The sequence below is a fragment of the Labeo rohita genome, unplaced genomic scaffold (genome assembly GCF_022985175.1).
Source record: "Labeo rohita strain BAU-BD-2019 unplaced genomic scaffold, IGBB_LRoh.1.0 scaffold_129, whole genome shotgun sequence".
Taxonomy (NCBI): Eukaryota; Metazoa; Chordata; class Actinopteri; order Cypriniformes; family Cyprinidae; genus Labeo; species Labeo rohita.
In genome coordinates, this window is record NW_026127439.1 from 116,626 (window position 1) to 127,762 (window position 11,137).

Sequence of the window (11,137 nt, forward strand, 5' to 3'; positions counted from 1 at the left end):
GAATCTTTTGCTTCCTTTTTCCCCGCCACTGGCCTCACAGTCAGTCGTACCCAAAAACTTGACAAAATAACAGTTTCTTCTATCTCTGGGTTCCCAGAGGGCACAGGGGGTGTTGGATGGGCCAACCTCATACCTCACTCACCCTCCCCTCTCGGCAGTGAGCTGCAGTGGGCGGTTGCAGAATACTATCAAAAGTACTACTCAGGCGCTATCTGCCCGAACGCAGATAAGTGTTTCACACACTCCAGACACAGACACTCTGACCCCACTTTGGACCAGCAACACGACGCCCGAGCGGGGTCCCTGCATTCCCCAATGCTGCCCCACTGCAGGTACGTCGGTGGTTCCGCTGATCCTGCTTGTACATTATCTGGGGGCCTGGATAGAGCTTCCCAGTCTGTCTTTTTGGTACCATCAGAATTGTGACTTAGTTCGCCCGGATGTCGCAGAGCTGAGTCAAGAGCTTGAGTTTAAGACTCTAGCAGATACTGGTTCCATGTGCAGATTGTAAAATCTGGCAAATGTGTTAGGTATAGCCCAACCTGCAGCTCTACAGATGTCAGTTAAAGAGGCCCCATTTGCAAGATCTGCCGAGGTAGCAACACTCATGTGTTACCACATGAGTGTTGACCACAATAAGGTCAGGTTGGGTTCATCTTCCTGGGAAGAAATGGCTTGCAGGGTCACCACCTGGTCTCTGAAGCAAGTGGTGGGGACCTTGGGCACGTATCCAGGCTGGGGTCTCAAGACAACATGAGAGTCCGCTGACCCAAATTCTAGGCATGAACTATTGACGGAGAGGGCTTGAAGGTCTCCCACTCTTTTGACAGAAGTGAGCGCAGTCAGGAGAGCCGTCTTTAAGGAGAGGGCGTTAAGTTCGACTGACTTAAGGGGCTCAAATGGATCTTGCTGTAGGGCCTGAAGGACCACAGCAAGATCCTAAGAGGGTATAAGGTGTGGCCGAGGAGGGTTAGGGTTTAGTTCCTGGGCACCTCTAAGAAATCTGATAACCAAATCGTGCTTCCCCACCGATCTGCCATCCACCAAGTCATGATTGGCTGATATAGCCGCCACATGGACCTTGAGTGTTGAGGCAGATAGGTGCCTATCCAGGCCTCCTTGGAGGAAGGATAGCACAGATTCGATATCACATCTCTGTGGGTCCTTCCCTCAGGAAGAACACCAGTTCACAAAAATGTGCTATTTTAGGTCATACAGCCGCCTAGTGGAGGGGGCTCTAGCCTGTAAGAGGGTGTTTACCACTGAGAGTGAAAGGTCTCTGAAGTCCTCCTGGTCATGTCCAGGGACCATAGGTGGAGGTTCCAAAGATCTGGGCACGGGTGCCAGATTGTGCCCTTCCCCTGAGAGAGGAGGTCCTTCCTCAGGGGAATGCGCCAGGAATGCCTTGATGCTAGGAGCACCATGTCCGAAAACCAGGTTCTGTTGGGCCAGAACGGGGCCACCAAGAGAATCTGTTCCTTGTCCTCCTTGACTTTGCACAGGGTTTGTGCAATGAGGCTCACTGGGGAAAACGAATACTTGAGCCGGTTCCTCGGCCAGCTGTGCGCCAGTGCATCTATACCGGGGGGGCCTCAGTTAGACCGTACCACAACTGGCAGTGGGTGGATTCTGGTGAGGCAAAAAGATCTACTTGTGCCTGGCTGAACCGACTCCAAATCAGCTGGACCGACTGGGGGTGGAGCCTCCACTCGCCTCCGAGCGAAACCTGTTGTGACAGAGAATCAGCCACATGATTGGATTTGCTGGGAATGTGAGTGGTATGCAGAGACCTGAGTCTGTGCTGGCTCCAAAGTAGGAGTTGGCGGGCTAGCTGTGACATGCAAAGAGAGCGCACACTGCCCTAGTGGTTGTTGTAAGCCAACTGTGTTGTCTGAACGGACCAACACATGCTTGCCCTAAATCAAAGGTCGGAACCTTCTCAGGGCTAAAAGCACTGTCAACAACTCCAGGCAGTTGATGTGCCAAAGCAGTTGGGGGCCTGTCCAGACCCCGGAAGCTGCATGCCCATTGCACACGGCACCCCATCCTGTCTTGGAAGCATCTGTAGTGACAATGATGCATCTGGACACTTGTTCCAAGGGCACCCCTGACTGCAGGAACAAAATGTCTTGCCAAGGGCTGAGTGTCTTGCGGCATGATGGTGTGATGTTCACACGATACATGCCTTGGTGCCATGCCCATCTCGGGACTCGGGTATGAAGCCAGTGTTGTAGCAGTCTCATGTGCATTAGACCCAGCGGCGTGACCGCGGCTGAGGATGCCATGTACCCCAGAAGCCTCTGAAATTGTTTCAGGGGGACCATTGACCTGCACTGACTGTGCAGTTGACCCAAAGTCCCAAACGAGCCAGGTGGTTGAGATCCACGTCCCTGTGAGTGCAAACCAAGTCCCGCGAGTGAGCTAGAATTAGTCAGTCATCGGGATAATTGAGAATGCGAATGCCCACTTCCCTGAGGGGAGCAAGGGCAGCCTCCGCTACCTTCGTACCTTCGCGGGGCAACAGGGAGAGGCCGAAGGGAAGAACTTTGTACTGATAAGTCGTCCTTCGAAGGCAAACCGTGGGAATGGCCTGTGTCTTGGAAGGATCAAGACATGAAAGTACGCATCCTTCAGGTCTATTGCCACAAACCAATCTTGAGAATGTGCTTGAGGGTTAACATTTTGAAGGGGAGCTTGAGCAGGGCCTGATTCATAACTTAGGTCTAAGATTGGCCTGAGTCCACCACCCTTCTTGGGTACAATGAAGTAGGGGCTGTAAAACCCTTTCTTCATTTTTGACTGAGGGGACAGTCTCTATCGCATCCTTCGCCAGAAGGACTGCACTTCCCGCACGAAGAACCACAGCGTTCTTGCCCAGAACTGAGGTAGAGAGAACACCGCGGTACTTGGGCGGACGACTCATGAAGTGAATCGCATAGCCAAGTCGAATGGTCCTGAGGAGCCAGCGGGAAAGATTGGGGAGGTTCAACCAATCTACAAAATTCTCCACTAGGGGTCTCAAAGGAGTTACACCCAACGTACCTGGAGTGGGGGAACTGTGGCTGGAAAAACGGCCTCTGGATGGAGGTAAGAAGCCCCAAAGACCACTGGCTGTTTTGCCTGGTGGGTTCGTGCAGTGAGAACTGAGCAGACGATTCCCCTGACAAAGGGAATGAACTCGCTGTTTCAGAACATGAGGGAACACAAGGGGTGTGTGACCGCATGTTCTGGTTAGAGAAAACAGTATCCGGCCATCGCATGGAGGGTCGGAAAAGCTATGAATTATGCCCAGAGAAGAAGGTAATTGCTCTTTTATTGACCATGTGGTTGGACCAAGTTGGAGCCGAATCCAGCGCTCGTCCCCTCATCGAGTGTGGACCCGGACAGGTCAAATGATCCTCCTTCCCTGGGCTGCCCGTCTGAGGAACCCTTTGAAGCCTGACGAGGGTTCTTTGTGGCCTGTGGACGGGCTGGCAGTGCCACCTTCCGGCGCGAGCTGGACCGCTGGGTGGGTCTAGCTGCAGGACTGGCTTGCTGCGGGGTCTGAGCTGTTCTCAAACTCCTCCACGGTTTCGCCAAAGAGACCTACTTGGGAGATGGGAGCATCAAGAAGGCGAACCTTCTCGGTATCTCACATCTCGGCCAGGTTTAGCTACAGGTGGCGCTCCTGGACCACCATAGTGGGCATCGCCCTTCCCAGTGCCTGAGCCATGACCTTCGTAGCTCGTAGAGCATAGTCGTAGAGCATAGCTCCTGCAGTAGCTCTAGGTTGGGAGCACCCTCGTGCAGATCTTTGAGTACCTTGCTTTATAGACCTGCAGGATAGCCATGGCATGCAGGGCGGACACGGCTTTACCAGAGGCCATGTAAGCCTTCGCTACGAGAGCAGATGAAAACTTACAAGCCCTGGACGGGAGTCTCGGGTGGCCTCTCCAGGAGGCGGCATTTTGCGGGCAGAGGTGCATAGCAACCGCTCTCTCCACCTGGGGGACCTTCGTATACCCCTTCGCCAGACAGCTATCAAGGGTGGTGAGGGACAGAGAGTTGGTATATTGTGATCTAGCCCGAAAGAGGGGCTTTCCACGATTTTGTCAACTCCTTGTGCACTTCCGGGATAAAAGGAACCGGGGCTTTGAGTCACGGCTATTACCTCAGAACCAGTCATCCAGCCTAGAAGGCTCGGGGCTGGGCGGGGGGACCAACACCACTCCGATCTCCTTGGCTGCCAGTTGAAGTGTGGCGGCCTTTTCAGTATCCGCCACCAACTGAGACTCGCCGCCGGAGCGGTTAGTTCAGAAGAGGCGTCAGCTTCTGGCAGCTCACGTCCTCCCTCCGGTGCTGCAGAAATTGCCTGTTCCTCAGCAGGAGCGCCGAACAAAAGATCCAGCCTGTACTGAGACGAGCTTTCAAAATCGTCCAGAGGCTCATTCGGTGAGCACGCAGAACGAGCAGGCTGCGGGGACGTACCCAGCAAAACACTTCCTCCCGCTCTTCCTCAACGCACATCACTGCGGCCTCGTACCCAAAAGTAAACCTTGAACACATAACCAGGCCAGGATCTCAAAGTCACATGAGAATAGACAGCCGAAAATTCAAGGCACGTTCCGTTGGTTGAGAATGCGTGCAGGTCCCTACCCTCTTGGTAGAAGTGAGCGTGATCATGAGCAAGGTCTAAACGACCAGAATTTTAGCTTGACTGAATCAAGTGGCTCAAAGGGAGCGGAGAGATCCTCAAGATGGGATGAGGGGCGGCCTTGGAGGATCTATCCTCTGGCACTCTTCAGGAAGCCAACGGTCAGGTGATGCTTCCCTAGGGACGACCATACACAGCACATACACATACAAGACCATTTTTTACCATGATAGCCATAACGCACACATTCAAAGTGGAGGGAACATACTTCACTCCAACTTCTCCTGCAGGAAGGAAAGCACAACTCTGACCGAGCACTTCAGGGGGTCCTCTCAGTGAGAGGAGTATCATACAACGGAAAAAAAACCTCACCTCAGAGCGTAGACCAGCCTCATAGAGAGGGCTCTAGCCTGAGTGATAATGTTTACCACGGCCTATTGAAAAGGCCAGTGAGGTCTACCGCATCCCATCCAGAAGCCAGATGTGCAGGTTCCATAGATCGGGATGCGGGTGCCAGATTGTGTCAAACTAGGGAGGGCTGTCACGAGGAGCATAAGTGTCGGCATACCAGGTTCGGGGTGGGTCAGTAAGACGCACCAGCAGAACCTGCTCTTCATCCTCCCCTATCTCGTACAGGTTTGTGCAAGGAGGCTCACTGGGGAAGGTGTACAACAGATTTTGTGTGATGCTTCATTCATGATTATACGCATCAGTATAAAGAACAAGAACACTGTCATATCAGTCAGTGAAATATAAACAAAAATTATTAATTTATTGCAAAATGGTTCAATAATTGTTACTAAACAGTTATATTAGTCAATGTAAAGTGATACATTCTATAATTCTATTGTACATGAGTTTGTTATCAGCACAAGCTGTTGTAAATCCTGTCCACTTCTTTGCATTGTCAGCACATGCTTCAGTGCTCTGAGAGTGTTTATAGTGCTGTGATTTTAACACTTCATGACTGAGAGCAAAACAGAACAGAATCTTCATCATCACACAAGACAAAACAACAACAATGAACATCATTATCCTCATCTGGACCACTGCAGCTTTTATTCAAGATGGAATGATGATTTTTGACAATAATATTATGCTGTTGTTGTCTTATAGCATTGTAATATGCCAATATTGTGCTATACGTGAAATTTACACATTCATTGGTTTTCTTTTCTTTTCTTCAGAATCCAGTGAAGTCACTGTGACTCATCCTAAAGTTAAAACTGTCCAGCTCGGCAAACAGCTACAATAGAGTGTAGTCTGGATTTAGGACTAACATATGATGACTTAGCCTGGTATCAGCAGAAACCTGGAGAAACTCCTAAACTCCTCATACATGACATAAACAGCCTCCAGTCAGGAACTCCACCTAGATTTAGCGGCAGTGTCTGACCATCAGCGGAGTCCAGACTGAAGATACAGGAGATTATTACTGTCTGAGTTACCACTGGATCAACAATAAAAGTGTGTTTACACAGTGATAAAGAGTCGTACAAAAACCTCCGTCAGAGTCACAGTGACTGCACTGATACAGATGAGAGATACTGCAGCTGCTCATAGGAGGTTGTGATTAAACACAGTATTTAACAAACAGCAGTTTTATCACAGTACAGTACAGTACAGCATTGATTCTCCTTTATAATAGGATTTTACATTTGCCATTATGTCAAAACAAGCTAAGATTATGAATTGATTATTTGAGTATTTTTTATTATTTTATAGAACTTCAGCACACAAACCACATGGAGACGAATGCTCCAAATAATGTCTATATAACACAACATGTACTGTAGGACTAAAAATGGTTCATTTTGTCACTTCTGTGAAAAACCATTGGTGGTTTCTTTAAAGCTGCAGTACATACAGTAGATCATTCATAGGTGCTCTTTGTGGACTCTTCTGTGGCACCAGGCTGAAAAATTGTTCTAAATGGGATCTTATGCAGATGACACTAGGAGTCAGACTGGTGAGTGTCACAGATACTGAAGGACACACATCAAAATGAATCATTCACTGTGTCTCATCATAGAGTCAACAGTTGATTGAAACATTCAGAAGGTCAGTATGACTGCTGAGAGTCTCAGTGTGAACTGATGAATATGAACAAACCTCATCTCTCCATTACTCTAACTCATCTGACTCATTTCAGAGAATAAAGTGTCAAACTCATATTTGAGTGATTCTGTTCCTCTTAGAATAGAACAGCTCCATCAGCAGATGTTCAGCATCCTCACAGGAGATTCATGATACAGTAAAACACACAGAGAACCGATAGTGATAGGAAATATTTCAGTATTTGAGGTTCATAATTTTACTACACAGCCTTGTTTCATAATTTCCTATATCTGCAGGTGTTTTCATGGTTCACTGAGTGACATTTGTTTATAAAGTATGAGCTTTAGTTCTGGGGCCTCATTTATAAAGATAAAGAATTTTTGAAATATCCCTACAAACAAATTATAAAACCATCCATACACACAAAAATGTTCCTAAAAATCTTTATAAATCTTAAATTAATGCACAATGTAAATAAACACAGCAACCTACAGAACGGCCACAAATATTCCTTAATGGTTCATAAGTACAGCACTCATCACCATGGACATGGAAGTCCAGACGTGTTTATATTCAGGAAACTGTTAATTCCAGTGACATATTTTCACAGTGATCTATTTTTACTTTTACTTGTCTTTATCTTTACATTTTTATGAACAATTTTGGATTATTTTCATACTGTATGTGTACAAATGTTTGTACAAATGATCTTTTGCACACATAAGAAATGAGGCCTGTGACCTTTTTAGATTCAAAAAGACAGAAATGAGTAAAATATATAAAGATAAAATATTATTTTATTTGCTAACTGAATTTGATTAAATAATATCCAGTGTAAGTTAAAACAGCTTTTAAAATTTTAATCTATAGATGTAAAGAACATTTTACCCATATGTGGTTTTATTTTATCTTCTGTAAATATTAATCAGATCGATAGTAATTCTTTAAAATCTAAACATTTAACTCTTAAATCACAAAAGATACTGAAAGATCGACAGCAAAACATTAATACCACAATAAATTTAAAAGACTACACACACAGTACATTATTATAAGATACAAATAGGTATATCACCTCAGTTTTCTTTCTCATGTCAAACTGGTTTACATGTATGAATCTAGATTCATTTAGAAAGCAGATGATCTTTAATATTATTAGGTTTATTATCAACCCAGTAAACTAATCAAACATTCTCTGTAGAGACTGTTCGATTTCTACAGCTCATATTCATCACAAAGTATTAAAACTTATATTGTTTTTTTAGAATATGAACATGCATGAAGAAATTTATTTGAAGTCTGAGACTGACAGCTGCCTGTTCTGCAAACGATTATGGGAAATGAAGTCCTTGATGGAGTGTCCTCTGGTGGACAACCGGGGCACTGATTGTAACTAAATACTTTAATGGCAATTATGCTAGGACTATTATACAATAAAATATATTATTCAATATCAGTCAATACATAAACATGATTATACTTGTTTTATACAAGACAAAAAACAAAGATTTAAAATGCATGTTTAAGTAAAACTTAATTATACACTATTACAAAGTGCATTTTTTAAGTGCATGTAAGTGTGTTAAGAAACATAAAAGTGTATTCTCTTATACATACACTTAAGTGGTCTTCAATTTGAGTAATATATTAGTTAGCAAGTACACATTTTAAAAAGTGTACTTTTAAGATTTAAAGTATACTTTTCCACAAAGGTTAGTTTGTAAGCGGTACAAATCCTGCCCACTTCTTTGCATTGTCAGCACATGCTTCAGTGCTCTGAGAGTGTTTATAGTGCTGTGAGTTTAACACTTCATGACTGAGAGCAGAACAGAACAGAATCTTCATCATCACACAAGACAAAACAACAACAATGAACAACATCATCATCCTCATCTGGACACTCACACTGTTTGCTCAAGGTTCGCATGATAAATTTGAGACAATTGTTTATTCTTTGAAGTGTAAAATATGAATCATTTACAGTTTTCATAATTTTACTTGTATTCTTTCTTTCAGAGTGTAGAGGACAGTAAACTGTTACTCAGGGTCCATCAATAACAGCAGCTCAAGGACAAGAAGTCAGAATAAACTGTAAAGTCAGCAGTGGAGTGTATAATGGCAATTACTTACACTGGTACTTACAGAAACCTGGAGAAGCTCCTAAACTCCTCATATATGAGACATCAAGCCGTTACACTGGAACTCCATCTAGATTCAGTGGCAGTGGATCTTACAGTGATTTCACTTTGACCATCAGTGGAGTCCAGACTGAAGATACGGGAGATTATTACTGTGTGAGTGAACACTGGATCAACAATAAAGATGTGTTCACACAGTGATAAAGAGTCGTACAAAAACCTCCATCAGTCAGAGTCACAGTGACTGCACTGATACAGATGAGAGAAACTGCAGCTGCTTATAAGAGGATGACTCAATCACTCTCATCTAATAAAACAAAATGGGCATTGCTAGGGATTCTGGGCCCCTTGTCATTGTTTCTAGACCCCTCAGACGAAACTGCAATCACTGGGCATCTCTCTACCTGAAGGCCCCTGTTCCAGCATTACCCCTGTCTGATGTCCCTGTATGTGTGGTTCTGAAACAAATTACCACACACACGCACACAAAACAAACTTCCTCATACATTCATCCAAATAATTCACAAAAATAAACTCTCAATGGCATGTGCCACTAGCATGTGAATGAACGTTTAACTGAACATCAGCAGATATGAGCATTTGGCAAATAGCTGATCAGTTATCTTCAAGAAAATATATTGGATCGTGTTAAAACATACAGTAATAAAAAAAAAAAAATGTGCACAATACATTTACGAAGTTACAGTGAAGCATTACCTTAAAAAACAAAACAAAAAACAAAAACTCACAAACATTCTGTATATGAATATGAATGAAGGCAGATGTTGCTAGGTTAATAGTATGATGTACTGTATTCAGTAAGTGTTTGGTCAAGCTCTTGAAAGATGTGTTCAATTCATGAAATCTGCATTTTATTTTCGGTGTCACTGAACTAAAATTCACATTAACAGCATAGTAATGAATTTTATTATGTCCCTCATGAATCTGTTAGTTTAACATAGTTTGTTTGTTAGAAATTATAACATGATGACACATTTAGTCACCTGCAGTGTCTTAGTAAAGGCTGTTGATGAAATATTGTGGCATTAGAAATTTGTTGAAAAAAGTAATAATATATATATATATATATATATATATATATATACGCACACACACATTTTATATTTGTAAATGTGTAAATGTCTTTGTGACTGATCAACAGTCTTCAGGTGAATGATTTAAATATAGAGAGTCATTTTGCATTGTCAGCACATGCTTCAGTGCTCTGAGAGTGTTTATAGTGCTGTGAGTTTGACACTTCATGACTGACACTGTTTATCATAACAGACACAACAACTACAATGACATTCACCATCTTGATTTTGATCTTAGGGATGTATTTTCAAGGTAAGATTTTTAATTCCATTAGCTCATCAGTTAAACAAACAAACAAACAAACAAACAAAAAAAAAAAACTTTTTCAATTTCATGTCTTTTAATTGTTCTTCAGATTCTGCAGGACAAGTGACTGTAATTCAGACTCCAAAAGAGAAACAAGTTCAGAATGGACAAACAGTCACTCTGACCTGTAAAACCAGCAGCTCCATTGGACGTCAGTCAGATGGTTGGTGTAAGCAGTGTTTCTCCTGGTACTTACAGAAACCTGGAGAAACTCCTAAACTTTTAGTTCACAGCATCAAAACCCTTCATACTGGAACTCCATCAAGATTCAGTGGAAATGGAGCCGATCATGGAACTGATTTCACTCTGACCATCAGTGGAGTCCAGACTGAAGATACAGGAGATTATTACTGTATGGGTGCACACTATATCAACAGTAAAGCTGTGTGCACACAGTGATAAAGAGTCGTACAAAAACCTCCGTCAGTCAGAGTCACAGTGACTGCACTGATACAGATGAGAGAAACTGCAGCTGCTCTACAACACAATCACACACAACACTGATCAACACAAACACTAATAACACAATTCCATTGCAATCATCATCAATCTTGTATTTCTGAAGAGAATGAGTCAGTGTTTGAATATTATCAATATATGATCCCTGTCAATCAAACTGAACAGACTGCATTAAGTCTGTATATTTCAATATCTGTAAAACTGAGCTGGATATTTGGTTAATTTCCTCTGTAAATTTTTATCCAGAGATGGGCAATCAAATGCCATCACGTGCGCACGTGATGGAGCTTTACTACTAATCAAAGTACCGGCTTCATTGACTAAACGCGCCTCACAACATCGTGCGATTAATCTTTGCAGCCCTATTGTTCATCCATTAAAAGTCCAGTCAAAACCATGGTAAATGGAAACTCAAACATGCTAGCCTGACAGACAAGAACAAACTTCA

General features: G+C 43.6%; 1 gene segment (V, D, J or C); it reads left to right on the forward strand.

Moving 5' to 3' along the window:
• Window positions 1-10,108: 10,108 nt before the first annotated feature.
• LOC127157983 (Ig kappa chain V region 120-like) lies at window positions 10,109-10,629 on the forward strand. The segment is given in 2 exon segments: window positions 10,109-10,176; window positions 10,280-10,629. Coding segments are annotated over 2 exon segments (396 nt in total).
• The last annotated feature ends 508 nt before the right edge of the window (window positions 10,630-11,137 follow it).